Source organism: Protobothrops mucrosquamatus, unplaced genomic scaffold, assembly GCF_001527695.2.
Source record: "Protobothrops mucrosquamatus isolate PMUCROS unplaced genomic scaffold, P.Mucros_1.0 scaffold1626, whole genome shotgun sequence".
In the NCBI taxonomy this organism is placed as follows: domain Eukaryota; kingdom Metazoa; phylum Chordata; class Lepidosauria; order Squamata; family Viperidae; genus Protobothrops; species Protobothrops mucrosquamatus.
This window is the reverse complement of record NW_015387786.1, coordinates 391,370-410,333: the sequence shown is the minus strand read 5'-3', so window position 1 is coordinate 410,333 and position 18,964 is coordinate 391,370. Positions and strand designations below refer to the sequence as shown.

The 18,964-nt window shown below is 34.9% G+C and overlaps 1 protein-coding gene across 1 annotated transcript in view; it reads right to left on the bottom strand.

Moving 5' to 3' along the window:
- The window catches only part of LOC107293460 (usherin-like), a gene marked incomplete at its 3' end in the record, with an annotated part of 212,151 nt that overhangs the window by 91,596 nt on the left and 101,591 nt on the right, over nt 1-18,964 (bottom strand). The window contains exons 16-19 of the mRNA XM_015822612.1: nt 14,793-15,287; nt 13,295-13,567; nt 11,568-11,725; nt 7,905-8,049 (exon numbers count right to left, since the gene is read on the bottom strand). Of these exons, the coding sequence (XP_015678098.1) occupies nt 7,905-8,049; nt 11,568-11,725; nt 13,295-13,567; nt 14,793-15,287 (1,071 nt within the window). The remainder of the gene's footprint in view (nt 1-7,904; nt 8,050-11,567; nt 11,726-13,294; nt 13,568-14,792; nt 15,288-18,964) is intronic.

Genomic DNA, 18,964 nt, shown 5'->3' with positions numbered 1-18,964 from the left:
TTAAAAAACAGCATTTGTGTCTCATGCACAATTTCACTTTGTAAGCAAATGTGTAATTGGAGGCTTGCCCAGAGAGTGGAAGATCACTCATTCACTCGAGAGATTTGACTATTGTTATATCCCAGGAATGTTTTAAGCAATGTAAGGTCTCCATCATCCCAGCTGACTTCACATTAACCTAGCGAGGTTGATCATTAGGCCTGACTGTATAGATTGGGTTCAGCACTTCAGACAAGGAAACGTTAGTCAGCAATAGAGTAAGCATTTCCAGGAAAACATTAATTTAAAGGACCCAGATTCAACAGATTTCACATTTAAAAGAAACCTCTTCCCTTAATCTGAAACTGTGGTTGTACTGTATTTAAAATACAACATTCTAATAGTATATTGAAATTTTATGGAATAGTTTAAAACAATGCAGAATTTTAAAAGTGAAATAAATTGAAAGACCATAATAAAATGCTAACATAAATGCTGAAACCCAACAATAAGCAATCATAAAAATGTCATACAAGTGAAAGGGAGCTATATATAGTAGAAAATTAAGTCCAATTTTTGCAGCAGTGCTTAAACATCTAGATCAGTCTTTCTCAACCTCAGCAACTTTAAGATGTATGGACTTCAACTCCCAGAACTTTCCACCCAGCCTGGGGAGTCCATACATCTTAAAGTTGCTGAGGTTGAGAAAGACTGATCTAGACTGTAAAGTGAGATTGCTGCAATGGTAAGTATGTATGTTAGCTCTTCTCCCTGGAACTCCTTCATGATACAAATTCTTCTAGTAGAGAAGGGACAGGTGAGTTTAGATAAAGCATTGGCAAGAAACTCGGGTTTAGTAAGGTATACATTTTGTATATAGAATGATTAAAACTACATGTTTCCATTGAAAACTGCAATCTTTCAAGCAGCTCTTTCAGAAAATCTGTTTACAGAATTTGTATATAATATGCCTTAAACATACATAACAAGTTTTAAGAGTTCACCTTATTATGAGCATATTGAATCATATTTTATTTTTTAAAAAAGTAAATGTGATGGTGGTTTTTTTTTTTTAAAGTCCTTAAAAATATATTGCTTCCACCATATGGGACAACCAACAACTCACCAACCGATTTAAGATGCAGCATATTGAGCTGACCATATGTTACAGAGCTGTTGAATGGCTGAGTGATTCATGCCCGTCACATTCTAGTATATCAATTAAAGCTCCTTGAAGTCTGCATGATTTGTGTCTCTGTTATTAAACCCTGCTAATTCATCCCACTTACACATCTGTTATAAATCTCTAGGAGTGCTGCATGATTCATGGCAATCTGTGAGCATGGTACAGCAAATTCTTCTCCTTGTAATTAACAGTAAATTGTTTTACTGCCATGCAATGAATTTTTCAGTTATATTGCAAATGAACTCCTAAATGCATGGCTCTTTCCTAAGAAGTGACTTATATCATTAGGCAATTAAAAAGTATTGCTTTGAACCAAAAGCTTTTAATCAAGAGAAATACAACTTAAACTCAGCCTAAAGACCATGCAAATTTGACATACTGACAACAGAATAATTTGCACAATAAGGAGTGAAATATGTTCCTTTGGGGAGAACAAATAAATAAGTTTTGGCTCTTACAGTGGTGGAGAAAGAGCATCCAATTTGTAGCCAGAGAATTTCTGGCAAGAGAAAAAACTGAGCAGTTACAGTTTATCTCACAAGTTATTTAAGTAATCTGTCATATCTAAATTTCTCAGATTATGCTTCATGTCTCTAATTGTAACATAGTGCCTATAGTCTTGAAATAAATAATGGGAAGATTAACCAAGCAAAATTATCACACAATTTCTAATGCTGTCTGTGGGTTTTCATCAAAAATGAAACTGATGTATTTTACTTTGATCTCTAGCTTCCTAAAGAAGCTTCAATTCTTCATTTATGCTCTTCTCTTATCACTACTGTTTAGGTCTTAGCATCACCTTCACATTCATGAGTGTAGATGTCATGCTAGTAGATGAGCCACGAGTGAAGTTAAATTCAAAGAAGGGAGACTAATTGAAGATGGCAAACATGAGACACATTTGTAAAAGGCATTTTAGTGTGTTCTGTGATTGTTTAAAGAGAGAAGAGAGGAGCACATGGACATGTCCATGTCTGAGCACATGTATATATGCATTGGCATATGTCAATATACGTATATACCCGTACATAATATGGAATGCTGTACTTATATGCCAGTTTTTCATTTTTCAGCATAGGACTCAAAATGATTGACTTAATGAGGGGTTACTTAAGACAGAAGTGAACAAAATGATTTCATATCTACAGTAAGAACAAACAATACGTTATGAAAGCAGCAACAACAAACACCCTCCCCCAGCAAGTGCAAAGAAAGAAGGGGATGATTGGTTTATGCATTATGAATGAAAAGGTACAAAAATATTAGTATACACTAATGACTATATATACAAAATTGCTGTAATTAAAATAATACATTAACATATTAAGAGTACTTGTTTAATCTCTTTGGGTCCCATTCACAATGACAGATTTTTATGTAGTTGAATGCAAGCATTGCATATTTTCAAACCAGAGGAAAACAGGCTGCCTGTTTTACTTTTTACAGAGAACGGAAAATCTAATGTACCACTAATTACTAGTTAGTTAATTATGAGTGATTTTAAAGACTGTGATAGAGTATTATGTTTAGTAATCATTATAAGACAGGAAAAGCACATGGTTTTGATCAGTGGCATATACTTTTCCAAAGTACATGATGTTCAAAATATTTCTTTCTAAATTCCCTCTGAGTTAAACAAGATTGACAAAAGAAGTAATTTAAAAGACATTAAAAATTAAAATTTGTATAGATAACCCCGAGGAGCCAAAAATGCCTGGATATAAATTTAAGATGATAGGAAGAGACCTGGTGGATTAGATTAAACATTTTTAATCTATGAAACTACTCCACTATCTGTCATATTGACCACAAGCAAGTCTGAAAGGAATCTGATCCTTTCTTACTACTGGCTGCAATCTAGAACAGAATGGTTTACTGGAGATTATATATAACTGCTTTGACAAATAGCCTTTAAGCATTCTCCATTAATTTAACAGATACTGTAATGATTATCTGAACTACATTAAATTCTCAGAAGGATGTTATAACCCTTCAGCTATGTATCAATAGAGCTGAAAGTCAGTATGGAAGAATGTGGAATTGCACAAATACAACTAATCTAAAGCCTATGTATTGGTTTGCAGCTTATTATGTATTTTTTACTTTCTAAGAGCAATTTTGATCAAGAAAAGAGCCAATTCAGTAGTATCTTGGCTGATTTACTAAACTGTAGCTACCTTACCAGGTTGTTGTTTTTGTTTGCCTAATCTTTATTGCTTGCTCATGATTAGACCAGAATTAGCCATGAGTTTCCCTAAAAATATAATCTGTGTTATTAGTTTCAAAGGATAAACATAATCAGCATGAGTTGATAGTAGCACTGAGGTGTGTCTCGGGTTTTTCTCTCTCGCTATAGTATCATTCAATTGAATGACCTCTAAATGTTTAGTTCATCGATTCAGAATTGCAATGGCAGGACTATCTAATCAATAACATTGTTTATTTCAGGTTCACATAAAGGAAGTCTATTAGATACAGGCCATTTAAAGTTTTTACAGTATTTTAAATTAATGGTCGCTTATGTGTGCTACTCCATAGCTTCACTGGCAATGATGAATACCTAGAAAAACAAATACATGAGGATGAACAGATTGTTAAGCAGCAGTGGGAATTTGGACATTTGCTTGTAATTCAGGTATAAGAATTCTGTTTGTATATTCTGCATACTGTATAGGAATGATTTTGTATTATTTTATTGTTATTTCTCTTAATACTTGAAATAAGTTCCGTAAAATATTAATAGTATATTCTCATGCTAAGACCCCAGTCTTCATGACAATGCAAACCAAGGAAAGAGAAATATTCACAAACATTACACAAGTTCTTTCCTAGCTTGGTTGTGACAATACTCCTATTTGTGCATATTTTTTTGTGGCAATACCAACACAGATGGACCTGTCAGCCCCCCTGCATGTCTAAATATTCACTTTTATTTTGACACATGAGCAAGAGACAATAACTAAATGGTTATCTTCCCTCAGCCACCAGCTGTTCCCACTGGCAGCACAGACAGTAGGAAGAATTGCATGAACTTCAGACCTGATTTTAATAGTGATATTTGGTGATTTTTCATTGAAAAATAATTACTCGGATTTCATGGCTATTGCTTATCACTTTTTATGAAATTACTTTCATGTCAGAAATTACAATAGTGTAATTTTTGTCCGATATTTCCAATTTAAAAAACAGATAGATAAGAAAGAAAATATGTAAGAATGAAAAAAAATAGATTAAATACATATGATAGTATTACCTACTAGAAGGTCCAGAGCCTGTATACAAGAGATGCTACTGACTCCCAATGCTTCTTGATTTTAATAAAACATCAAAATCTTTTTCTCTACACTTCTATCTTTACTTTCTCTACTAAGGGAATGGGGGAAATAGCCTAATCAACCTGTGTGAATAAGGAAGTTTTTGGAAAAACTCAGATGTTTTTCTCTGATATTATTCGTATTAGTTTGTAGGTTATATGCTCAGACAGGTACTGGCCAAGTACTAGACATCATGGTAGTAGACAAGGATCACAAGACAGCAGAGATGATGACAGATGTAGGGGCAACAAGGAACAGCAAAATCAGGAAGGAGTATGAGAAGCTGAAGAAGTACCAGGGCCTGAAGGAGGAACTAGGGAGGATATGGAAAAATAAAGGCCAAAGTGATACCAGTGGAGGTAGCAGCACTTGACGCTGTGACTCCTGAGTTGGGACAGTGACTCCAAGAGATCTGAGGAGCAACATCAGAACTCTGTGTCCAGAGGAGCAAGTGCTAGGAAGTCCTAGATTAACACTCAAACTGCCGGGCATCTGGTAGAAGATCCAACATTGAAAAAGGCACATACCACCCATAGAGGTGGGAAGGGTTTATATATACTTGTTAATTGCTTTTTTCTTGTGCATCATAATTAAAGTTAAGATGTTCATTTGTTGCTTGAAAGAAATTAATTTTGAAGAAGTCAACAGGCTGTCAGGTTTCAATGAACAATTCAGATTTTTAAAATGACACACAGGTAAGGAAGCTTCTTCTTTAATAAAGATCCTATATAAATTGCATTAGTTACTTTTCAGCTGCTCAGCTGTGGAAATTCAGAAAACTGACATTAGGTTCAAGAATGATATGAATTGTAGCTTCCTACTTGCCCAATTAAAATGGAGGGAGGGACCATCAGTAGCAAAGCTGTTCGGGGACTATAGTATTTCAGTATTGTACTTTTCTTACCAAAGTCCCACAAACTCTTCTATGCAAAAAGAAAAGTTGCCTTTTCTTTGAGATGCTAATTTTCTATATATAATGATTAACTTGACTGAAAGACTAAACAGCAATCTCCAAATAAAAAGTATACTACTTATTCACTATGACAAAGAGAATCTTCTCTTACCATAGAAAAGGATGTAAAGTAATAAAATAAATTGAACGTTATAAGATTATGATGTACAAAGTTGCATCCTATTGAAAGTATGTCATTTTTCACAATCATAGTTACTCTATTTGCCAATGCCTATGATTGGAATCATATTCTTATATATTCAGTTATAATCCCACTGAATTTGTGTAGCAAGGGATAAAAACTATTATTTTGGGAGACTTAATATGTTGTGAGGAAATAGTTCAATCTAGGGTAGGAAAAAATAACTTTCATCTAATATCAAATAAGTAACATTGCATATACAAAGTGTTTAATATTCTTAAATATTTGTAAATAAAATACAAAAAACTAAATATATATATTAAAAATGACAGGCAACATCCAAAGTAAAAAAGATGCATGGGATACAATGCGAAGACAAGAAATTGCTACAAAAAAGAAAAATGTGTTCAGTATTTATATAGTGTTCAACATAAGCAGCAATACAATGTATAATTAAAATGCTGAAGTAGGACTGAGCAAACGTAAGTTAACATCATTGAGTTATGGAAACTCAGTGACAACTTTAGGTTTGTTACTGTCTTTCAGCCCAAATAATCTCATTGTATAGTTATTTTGTGAGGAAAAGGAGGAGAAAATGCTAAACATGTCACTTTGAGCTTCTGGAGACAAGACAGGAAATAATAATGTACTTTAAAATATATGTCACAGTGTTGACTTCTACTTCAAATACAATAGTGGCCAAAATTGTGGAAACTTTTTGGGAAAAGTGTATTTTTGAGGTTTGATGGCTAATAACACCACTTTTTTGGAGTAGTACCATAAAATTATATGTCAATGGAAAGATAATTTAATCAAGAATATAATGCAACAAAGTTTGTTCAATTATCTGTACTGTATTCTATGAAAAATTATAGCCAAATAACCAGAAAAAGGAAGCACAACTTACTTAGGTTGATATCAGGTAGCTTTCCTTCATCTGATTGTAGCCAATGAGCATGAGTGTTTAGAGAACCAATCAGGTGTCATCTTTTTTGGCAATGAGGCTATCAGATCACAGTAGGATTCAGTTATTGATGTCATGTATTGAAGCTGAGAGGAAGACATTTGTCAGTGTGTTATGTGATCGCTATCAAGTTGGTTGGGATTTTTGTGTGTTCTTTCATTTAATGAGCTTGTAAAACATAATAAAATTAAAGTAATGGTGCAAAGAGTTGACTGGTTGCCCAGAAAGTGATGTAAAATAGTATTATTAAGTGAACAAGGCTACAGTTATAAAGAAATTAGAAGAAAAAATGGTGGAAACTTAATCAAAGGTGGCATTTCTACTGTACACTTTTCCCAAAAGGTTTCCACAATTTTGGCCACTACTGTATAAAAGCTAATTTACAAGAAGCTCCTTCCTGTCAAGGTCATATATACCTGGATTTTGACACTGCATTAAGCCACAGTATTGTTTTGTTACTTTTGGTTTAGCTATGATGCTTTGTGAAACATGGTTTATACCTTAACTTTATCTAGATTTCTGTGGCATGGTTAAAACAAATGAAGGCCTGCCAAAATAGAGGAGTTAACCATTATATTCACAGGAAAAGATAAGTTTTAAGTTACCTTTATTGATTGCTATAACTCAATAAAAGCACACTCATTTGTTTTCAAGTAGAGGGGCACAGGTTCAATCCCAGCATCTCCAAGTAAAATAACAAGTTCAAATGGGCAAATAGGTAGCTTCCTATATAACAATGATTGATAGAAAAAGCACCAGAATAAGCTCTATTAGCTGACAGCATAAATATCCCTGTAAATCTGACTAAATCTACCTGCTGAATTTGCTGCAACAAAGTAACACCAGTGTTGTATGATTTTTGCCATGATATCACAATAGACATCCAAAGGAAGCAAGTTGTTGTAGAAGGGCTGCATATTAATTTATGTGGTATGCAGTTATCTATCGATATGATCACTACCGCTAGCAACCTTTGTAGGAAACATTAAAAAACAGGATAATTGACTTAATTAAGAAAAAGGCTTAATTAAATCTTTCTAGTTTATTATAAATCTAGTCCCACCTTAGGCACAAAGCCAATTGGGTGACCTTGGCCAGTCACTTTCTCTTGGCCCTAGGAAGGAGGCAATAGCAAACCACTTCAAAAAAAAACCTTGCCAAGAAAACCACAGGGTATTTATTTTCCAGGTAGTCTTCAAGAATCAGATGGAACTGAATGGAAGAAAAAAATGTAGAAAATACACTATATTTTTTTAACTTGCAATTAATCAGTCACATAATAAAAGCATAATACAGCATCTCTGACTATGCCTAATCACCTCTTTAGAAAATTATGAGCTAGCTTTACACTTTCTCTTTTCCCTTACCAGCAGCTAACGTTTGTCCAATTCCGGGCTTACTGTCGACACATCCAATTCGATTGCAGAGAGTAATGGTAAACGAGTACATTCTGTATGGTTCCAGTCCAATCGCTACATAGGATTGCTCATGGGCTTCAGCAACATACAAAGTCTGCAAAATAAAGAGACTCAGGATGTTCTAGTCTGGGAACGCTTTTCTTACTTTATATGAGTATGATAGTATATTTAACAATAAGTAATTGGTTGGCCAGGGTTTGCCAAGCACCATTAGCAGAACTAGCAATATTTTGAAGAAAAAAAGTTCAACATGCTATAGAATTAAATTATAATACGTTCATCATGATACTTTATGAGGTAATAATCCAGTTCCTGAGTAGACAAATGAGGGGAAAAATTATTGCCTCATAAAGCTGTAGAAGAGAGGAATTATTTGTGCAAACTGTACAGATTATGCAAGAGAGTGGTATCACTATTATGTGATGAAATCTAACCAACTTGCATTGGAATCAGACAAAGCTAGAAAATATTTTAAAATGAGGACATGCTGCCTTTTAAATAGGAAAAGTTATCATTACTATATATTACAATCAAGAGGGACAGCATCAGAAAAGTATTTTTACCTTAAAATACCTTAAATGAAAAGCATTAAAATGGAAAGAAGGAGAACTATTGAATAAAAAAAGTTTATTCAATTATACTGAGAAAACCTTTTTACCACCTATTCAAAAAGGTGAGCTTACATCATCAATACCATTAAGTGCATATCATTTTAGACTGAAAGTCTGACAAATCATTGGGAACAATGTGCATATATTGGATCCAGTGTTCCCTTAGGTATTTTTTCCAGAAGGTTCCTTAATAAAATCCCTGCACCTCTACCATTAACATACGAAGGCACTTAGAGAATAATACCATATTCTACGTCAATGGAGCTGCCTTGTATGAAAAGTCCTGGGAGAATCATTAATTAAAAAGAGAATGAACATTTTAATTGTTCAAACCCAAAAAGAATACTTTAACAGCATGATTTCAAGGAAATGTTAGGTTGTTAGCAATTTTATTTTTTGCTATGAGAATAATGCTTTTCAAGTTTCACAACAGCTATGAATTAAAATTTGCATAAAATAATAATATTGAGAAGACAACTATAAACAGCAAATACCACAATTGCAAAGAAGCTGAAAAAACAGTAGACAATCTAGTTAGCTGCTATAAGAAGATAGCATAGACTGACTACAAACAACAGTACGACAAACTAGCAACAATGGTGCATTGGAAGATCTACAATAAATACAATATTCCTGCAAGCAAGAACTGGTGGGACCATAAAATAGAGAAATTCATAGAAAATGAAGCTAAATTGCTCTGAGACTTCAGAATTCAAACAGACAGGTACCTGCTAAATAACACGCCAGATTTCATAGCTATCAGTAAGAAAGAAAAAAAGGAAGTCTGAATAATGGACATGGCAATACTTAGAGAAAGCAGACTAGAAGAGAAAGAACTGGAGAAAAATGCAAAGACTTGCAGATGGAAATAGAATAACTATGGCAAAAGAAACCAAAGGTAATGCCAGTAGTAACAGGCACCTTGAGTGCAATCCCAAAACAACAGAGAAATTAAAGCCTTAAATGCTTATATACAAATGCTCAAAGCTTGGGGAACAAACAGGACGAACTAGAAGCAATAATCCAGGAGGGAGGGTATAACATAGTTGATATTACAGAAACCTGGTGGGATGAAACCCATGAATGGAATGGACTGATGGATGGATACAAATTGTTCAAAAGAAACAGGTCTACAAAAAGAGGAGGGGGAGTTGCACTATATGTAAGAGAATGCTACATATCTACAGAAATGCACATCATCATAGATAAAATCTCTCTAGAATGCATATGAGTCAATATAAAAGAGGAAAAAAGTGACATTACCATAGGTGTATATTACAGACTATCCAACCAATAAAAAAAATAGAAGAACTCTTTGTCAAGTAGTTAACAAATGTATGTAGGAAGCATACCACAATAGTAATGGGAGACTTCAATTCTAACTAATAGAGAAGAAGTGATAGAGGGAGTTGAAGTTGCCAGAATCTTGGGCGAAAGTGACCACATCATACTGGAATTTAATATAATGCAAACACTAGCAATAGAAAACAATCCAACCAGTGTCTTGAACTTCAAAAGAGCTGACTTTAACAAACTCAGAGAGAACCTAGGAAAGATCCCATGGATGAAAATCCTAAAGCAGAAAACAACCCAAGAAGCGTGGGAGACTCTCAAAAATGCAATCATAAAAGCCCAGACCAGTACAATATCACTGAAAAAGAAAAACAAGAAATTCAAGAAGAAACCAGAATGGCTGCACAAAGATCTCTCTGACAAACTGAAAGACAAAAAGGACAAATACAAAAAATGGAAAGAGGGGCATATAACTAAGGCCGATTATCAGCAGAAAGCCAGAACATGTAAAGATGAAGTCAGGAAAACAAAGGCTCAGAATGAACAAAGACTTTCAACAGAAATCAAGGATAATAAAAAAAAGTTTCTTCCAACATATTAACAACAAGAAAAAAGTTAAGGACACTGTAGGTCCACTAAAGAGAGAAGATGGCAAGAAAATAACAGGCAACAGGGAGAAAGCAGAGCTGCTTAATTCAGATTTTACATCAGTCTTCACACAAAAAGAAACCATAGCCCAACATACCAAAAAAACCACTGCAAAAGACAAATTGGAAACAAAAATCAAAATAAGCAAGAAAATGGTAATAGAATACTTGAATGCCATCAGCATTAATAAAATCATTATCAGTCAATTGCAAAAGGCAGCACTACTTGGAACAGCTTACATCCTGTGACAATACTTTTTACACCATCAAACCATTAGCCTATTAGCCTTTTTACACCATCAAACCATTAGCCTATTCCAGGTCCTTAGGAAAAATGTAATAAGTTGATTAAAACTGCCAAACCCAATCTAAACATCTAGCTGACTGTGCAACCAAGCATCATCATCATCATCATCAACAACAACAACAACAACAACAACAACAATAATAATAATAATAATAATATGAAGAAGGAAGAAGGAAGAAGGAAGAAGGAAGAAGAAGAAGAAGAAGAAGAAGAAGAAGAAGAAGAAGAAGAAGAAGAAGAAGAAGAAGAAGAAGAAGAAGAAGAAGAAGAAGAAGAAGAAGAAGAAGAAGAAGAAGAAGAAGAAGAAGAAGAAGAAGAAGAAGAAGAAGAAGAAGAAGAAGAAGAAGAAGAAGAAGAANAGTAGTAGTCAATTGAAAAAAGGAACAGCAAGGGGAAAACAGCCCATATCTAGTCTTATAGGCAGAACCAGAAAAATAGAAAATGATATATCCGTATTGGGCTTGTTGAACATTTTTTCAGAATAAAACCACATATTTATATTCACAAAGGGCAACTTAACTTCAGAACAGTCTTTAAAAAAATCATTCTTTCCCTTTGATAGCAATGCAGATAAATAGTCAGATCCACCTTGGGCAATTTGCCACAACAACTTTGATACCTCACTGTATTTTAATAAATCTAGGCACTGCTCCATTGGCAAATTTCAATTTGGCATAGCCATAAAGATTGGGACCACTTTAGAGGATCCATACATCAATAAGCAGAGAAAACAGATTGCTAATAACAATAATACCTGAGAAAACATTGGCAATACTTTTTGTTCGGTAATTACATTGACGCTATACCCCATCACTTCTCCTCTTGCTTCATTATCTCCCGGCTTTTCCCAAGACACATTCAGAGAATATGGTGAAAGAGGGAATACTGATGGAAGTGGCATGAATACAGGAGCTAAAACACAAATAAATGTGCTAATTTATCATAAAATAAATGAACAACATGTGTCAGGCACGTTTTCCCACTATATTTGTAAAATACCATCTGTTAAACTTGATAAAATGGCTCTTTGCATCCAATTCCTAAATAAGCAGCTTGTAGAAATTAATTTTCAGGTCTAAAAGGAATTTTCATATGTTTTTTTAAAAGCTACAACTTCAAAGTAAATGATTCCAGTTATAAGCAAACTCTTGGATCTTTTTTTCCTATAAGGTGCAAACCACCACTTAAATTTTAAACACAATATAGGCTTCATTTAAAGCACAGGCTTATCTTGACCTGAGAAAACCTGATTAAAAGGAAGGCTGAGTAATTCAGCAAAGTACAGTACATTTAATTACTGAGAAGCTTGGAAGTTCTATCTAGTAGTCTCTCTCTCTCTCTCTCTCTCTCTCTCTCTCTCTCTCTCTCTCTCTCTCTCTCNTGTGTGTGTGTGTGTGTGTGTGAGTATTGGTGTTGGTGTATGATTTAATTTTATGACCTCCAATTTTTAAAAGATAATCACATATTTTAGAACTTATACAGGCACCGTTAATTGGCAGTGTTTTGGAAACACTTCTTATATATCACTCTATAGAAAAATCTGCTGGAGATTTTAATTTCACAAGCAAGCAAAAGTGAAATCCTTGGCTTGAAGCCATTATTTAATTTGTCCAGCCAAAAAAGTAAAATCAGTAAGACTAGTTTTTCCATTCTTCCTATCAATTCAGATTCCCTTCCTTAGCTGGCACAAATTTAGTTAAAGATTTCTAGAAATGGCACAACTAGGAAATCAAGGCCAAAGGTACATAAAGAATTAATTGCCCTCTTGCAGAAGTTGTGGATTTTGTTTGTATCCTTGGTAACTTTTTCTCTGGCTTTGAGAAATTCTAGCTCTCAGCAAATTCTCATAAATTAATGTTCAGTATAAATTTAATGGAAATCAGTGGATTTAGGTAAGTCTCTCAGAGGTTTATTTATTTAATTTATTTAAATGAACATAGTAAAAAAATAACAGCTAAATATCATTAGCCAAAATAAGTAAAGCATGAGTATAAAGTCATTAGCAATCAATATCTGCCTGTTGTAAACCTTATATTGTAAAACCAAGCTTTGATATTACGGAGCATGTATGGCTTCCATTGAAAGCCAAAATATTACAGGCTGCCAACAATTAACCAATGGAACAACCTGCCTCCAGAAGCGGTGAATGCTCCAACACTGGAAGTTTTTAAGAAGAGACTGGACAGCCATCTGTCCGAAATGGTGTAGGGTTTCCTGCCTGCCTGAGCAGGGGGTTGGACTCAATGACCTCCAAGGTCCCTTCCAACGTTGTTGTTGTTGTTGTTGTTGTTGTTATTATTATTATTATTATTATTATTATTATTATTATTTTAAAACTTAAAAAAATAAAAAATATCAACTTAAATTAAGACATTTTAGATTTAAACTCCTACTTTAAAAAAAACAAGCAAAAAGTTTGAAAACCATTTCCAAAATATTGATCTAAATGGTTAAGGTGTTAATGTAAACTCCAATAATTACCTGCCTCTGCTGTTCTTTGCAATGTCCAATTTGAAAATGTGCTGCCAGCCATATTGGCTGATAAAACACAGAACTCATAGTCTGTGAATGGCTCCAAATCAGTGACAACAGTACTAGTTACAAGTGGCATCAAAGCTTTATCATCTAGAGATTCTTCCGCTGGATGAAGATCGAACCATCCACTGGTTTGGAAAATACAGTTCTCAGGGGGCACATGACTTCCATTGGATTGTACACCTCCTTTCATATATAATTCATACCTAATAATTACACCTAGAAATGAAAACAGGCAGCTTACAAAACAGGTACTGTATATTTCTCTGAAAATATTTAGATTTATCCTTTTGTCATTACTATCTAATGCTGAAACTGATGTGACTTAAAGGATATTGCCTAACTCATCTTCCCAAAGATGCATTTGTGAATACCGGTAGTTGTTCTTTGGTGGAAGTGTGCCAATACCAATTACACTAAGGACCAATCATAACCATAACCTATATACACTTCAGCCTCTGAGAAGGACAAGATAGCCCTTCAGACTGCGAAGGCCTGTTGAGATTAACTTTCAATTGCTTTACAGTTTCATGTCCAATTGAATGATTTCCTATTTAATAATAGGGAATACATTCTGGAAAGGAGCAGTTGAAAAGACCCAACTCTGCAAAGGGTCAACACTGGGAGGAAACCTCCCATAGAGAATAAGAGAAATGACTTTGAGTAAAATATGCAAGGACGGTTACCTATACAAAAGGAGTTTTTTTAAAAAATCCAGAGAAACAAGATAACATTCAGAAGTGACTCAAGAACAGGCCTCCCAAATTTACTGGACTTTAAGAAACAGGAGAAAGTACATCATAATCAGACTTGCAAGATTCTGTAATTACAACTACTGTCAATAAAAATAATTTTAGCTGTCTTGTAGGGTTGCTTTCCTTTACTTAGTGGGGCTGACACTTTCTCTTTTAGGTCTTTAAGGGTAGCAAGAGATAACACATATAAGCAACCAATTGCCCATTATCTCAACAATTATTTGCAGACCTCCAAGAGTTTTATTTCCACTCCTGAAAACTATAGGCCATAAGTATGCATTCTCTTAAGCAGAAATTAAGCAGTTAGATATTTGGGAAGAGAAGTTATGTTGCTAGTAATGTGTGACACACTGTCAAAAGAACACTGGATCTAGTATACTGACTCAACTCAAAGGTCCATCCATTCCAGGCCTGGCTAGCAGCAAGTTTCAAGTTGGTTTCTCCAGCCCTATCTAGAGCTATCAAGACCAACTACGTGCAAAGTGTGTGCTGTACCCCTCAGTTATCCCCCACTTACCATAGGTGACTATGAATGAAGTAGTAAATGGGGGGGGGGAGGAAATAAGTCTCATTGAGTCTTATACTAATCGCCTTCAATGGACTTATTCTGTTTCCAGGAAAAAAATCCTGATAATATATAGATCCAGTACAATTCTCCCCAAATTGCTGAATCAAACACAAAAACTTACCATTGGTTTTCCTGGGTGGGACCCATTCTACAGCCAATTCAGTAGAGCTGATATTTCGTATGACCGGAGGTAGCTGCTCCTCAGGAGGAGCTTGTGCAGTAATTATTGACAGTTGCTGGCTTAGCAAACAGCCTCCACTAGTACACGCTTGAACATAAAAGCTGTATTTTTTAAATGGAACTAAATTCCAGACAGTTATAGAGGTTCCCAAGCTTTCATGCTGGCCACAAGACTGGTGTTCAAATGAAGAAATGCATGTCAAAATATATTTCTCTATTGGACCAGTGTCATTTGATAAGGCTGTCCAGTTAAAAGAAATAGAATATGGCCCAACAGGAAAGACTGGATTTAAATGCAGATTTCCTAGAGGTATCCCAGGTTGTGTTCTGTAGGTCAACTCAATACTTCTTGTAAATCCGTGGATGTTGCTTGCTTCAAGGTGATATGTATACAAAGTATACGGAAGTAAATTGCTATCAACAAAGACCTGGAGGCCTGAATGAAGTGTGAAAACATTTTTCTTTTATTTTTACAGTATACCATAACTTGCATTTTAGACTATAGTTCTTATAAAATGACAAAGAGAATAAAATAGGAAACAAAACTGAAGAATATTATTAACCAAAATATGACAATCATTTTAAAAAGAATGTAGTAAATAAAATGCTGAATAGTTAGCAAGTGTCTTTGCTTGCTTGCTTGCTTGTTTGAAGCCATAGAGCTAAAAAAAAAAACTGACTTAGGAAAATGAGCCCCAAATCACAGAATCTAATTTTTTTTTGGAGCTGCAGCTTTGTGTGGGGAAAACTTGCTGAGAAGGAAAAACAGTATTACATTTTACTTGTCAACATTGAAATGCTGCATTTTAAATCATTACTGAATAATCAACATAAAGCTTAATTTAAAAGCAAGATGTATTTTACTATCAATTTCTCAACCATTTAGCATAAACATTAGTAGAACTACAAAATATAAAATGTCAAGATCTTAGCCTTTTACTTTATGAGCATTAAATGTATTGCATTTAATTTCCTCTGCATTATGTTTCTTTTTAGACTATTGTTAAAGTTGCAGCCAAGTATTTTGGATTGCACCTTTAACATTACAATGACTTTTGCTAGGGCTACATCCATTCATATGTACATGTGTTGGTTTTTGTTTTCTTGTGTGTTCATTATCTGAAACAAGTCAAATATAATGTTGGATGTTATTTCAATTTACAGTAATAAGCATTATTATTTACAAATAATAAATAATATTATCTGGAATTAATCTAAAGCATTATGGAGTAAACACCTAAAATGAGACCTTCTAGATCAAACCAACAGTTTCCCTTGATAAGGAACACAAGTAGTTCAGAAGTGTCCTGAAGAAACAGCAGAAATATGGTAGTTTCTCTAACACTGTCTTGGAAGAGACCATCAGTTAATGTCAAAGGCTTTGCTTTATATACTGAAAATCTCAGGCTCAATCATCAGCAGTTCAAAGATTCAGGGAACAGATCATGGAAGAAACCTATCCTTAAGACTCTGAAGAGCCACAGCTAGTCAAAGTAGATATACTGGGCTAAATGGACCAATAGTCAGACAGACATCATTTTCCCACTAGTGACTTATAGTGTCTTTACAGCATCAGCCAGCCATTGCTGAAGTGATATAAAGCCTGTCCTCATTATTATTATTTTCACACAGACATGGTTGGCCTAAAACAGTGTTTCTCAATCTTGACAACTTTAAGATGTGTGGACTTCAAAAAGAATTGAAGACTACATGGCATAAAGTTGCCATGGCTGAGAAATGCTGGTCTAAAAGTTTAAATAAATGGCTAAAGGGGAAATGACCAGAGTATGTTACTTCTAACCAGGCATAAAATGTCTATCCTTACTCATATCTCAATATAATTGATAATCAATATTCACAGGAATATTTTTAACTGTCTGAAATGAAAGTCAGTAGTGCACAAACACATTTCTGCTCGTCTAACTCTCTTTCCTCTCTTTCCCTTGTCGCTTCACTGCAGCCATTGCAGAGGATTTGTGGAACTCTGGGGAAGGTTTGGAAGGCCCATGCTTCACGGCAAGGGGGAACGGTTAGCAATGCTCCACTGATGGAAACATTTCCATCAACAAAAACATCCCCACAGAATGAAAGCATTAATAATAATAAAAAAGAAATTAAGAGTTAAATTAAGAGACAAAGATTTCTTTGGAATGTGCAGGTAGTCCTCAACTGTTTAGTCTGTTTAGTTGCAGGATCCAATCTGGGTCGGTCACAGGGACTAGAGGTTTTGTCTTCTGAGCTTTTGGACTCGTACTGAAGCCCATCCTCAGGGAACTTCTCTTTTGGTTAGACATAAGTTCCCTGAATATGGGCTCCATCATGAGTCCAAAAACTTGGAAGACAAAACCTCTGATCCCTGTGATCGGCTAGGATTGGACCCTGCAACATCATCCTGGGACACGTATATTTGCCTTCATTCGGGGGTTTGTTTAGTGACTGTTCAAAGTTACAACAGCACTGAAAAAAGTGACTTATGACCATCTTTCACACTTACGAATGTTGTGACATCCCTATGGTCACGTTTGCATGCTTGGCAACTGGTTCCTATTTACGACAGCTGCAGTGTCCTGGGTGGGTCACATGACCCCCTTTTGCAACCTTCTGACAAGCAAAATCAATGGGGAAGCCAGATTCATTTAACAACCATGTTACTAATTTAACAACTTCAGTGATTTACTTAACAAATGTGGAAAGAAAGGTCATGAAGTGGGGGCAAAACTCACTTAACAAATTTCTTACTTAATAACATACATTTTGGGCTCAAATGTGCTTGTAAGCTGAGGACAGCATGTATCTATGCATGTTTTTTCTTTGATATGAAAAACTCTAAATATAATTTTGCTCTAACTCTAAAAAGATGTCAATTAAATAATCAAGCAAGGTTTTGAGGATATTGAGTGAATGATTGTTGTCACCAGGAGGGCAGAGGTTATTGTGCCTTCTTTTTTATATATTAGGTTTTTATCTCTATAAGATGCTCAGAGTGACTGAGAGTTGGGCAGACATATAAATTTTCTGAAATAAATTAATTAATTTATAATTTTCCTTAGCAAATTGGAAGCTTTTGTATCTGTAATTTCACAGTTATTCAAACTAGAAGTTCTATGAAAGCAGCAGTATTTAAGGGATTGTGTGTAATATAAATGCTATATACAGTACATCCTGAGAGTAGCCATTAATGTAAGAATTCCGTAGCATTAACTCAATTTATTAATGTTTCAAAAAATTATGTTTGATAAAAATCTCATACTATTTATCTAGCCACATAAATACATCCAAATTCACTTTGGGCTCTAGAAATTAATGATATTAGTCTATGATTAGACAAGTAGTACTTTTGGTTGTTGAAACAGCAACTGCTTACTCTGCTAATGAACCTTGAAAAGACACCCACAGAATACAAAGACTAAGGGAGGCAAGATGTCTTGATTGGTACGGAGCTGTACATTGATCTCAAAGTTTAGGGATTTTGTCTATTTGCCAGCACTGTTCAAAGTGTCATGTTAACACCTAGAAGTTTCTTGCCTAATTAAGGCCCTTGGGAGTGGACACATCTGCCTTTTGATGAAAATATGCAGAGAACAGATCTCTTAGGCAATGGAAAAGGCTGTTAGTGACTGTTGGATGTAGCTGGTGTTGTATTTGTACTGTGTCGATCGGAGGTGCTGGAGGTCCTCTGTGCATCCAGAAATGGTAGAGAGAAGAATCTGCAGCTTGATGACTCAGTAAAAGCAAGCATGATTAGAAAGAGAGATCTGCAGAGCAGATTGGCTAATGGATTGCTACGTTTGGAAGGATTGACGGAATCAGTGAGGAAAGCTTGACCAAAGCGCTGGAATTTAAGAAGCTATTTTCTCCTCTTTCTCTTCTCGTCCCCAGGCTAAATACAGTAAAGTAAAAGTAGTGAAGCAGTCTCATGAGTGAGCATATAAAAGTAGAAATAAAATTAGAAATGATAGCAGTGCTCCAATATCTAAGGGGCTGCCACAAAGAAGAGGGAGTCAAGCTATTCTCCAAAGCACCTGAAGGCAGGACAAGAAGCAATGGATGGAAACTAATCAAGGAGAGAAGCAACCTAGAACTAAGGAGAAATTTCCTGACAGAACAGTGGAA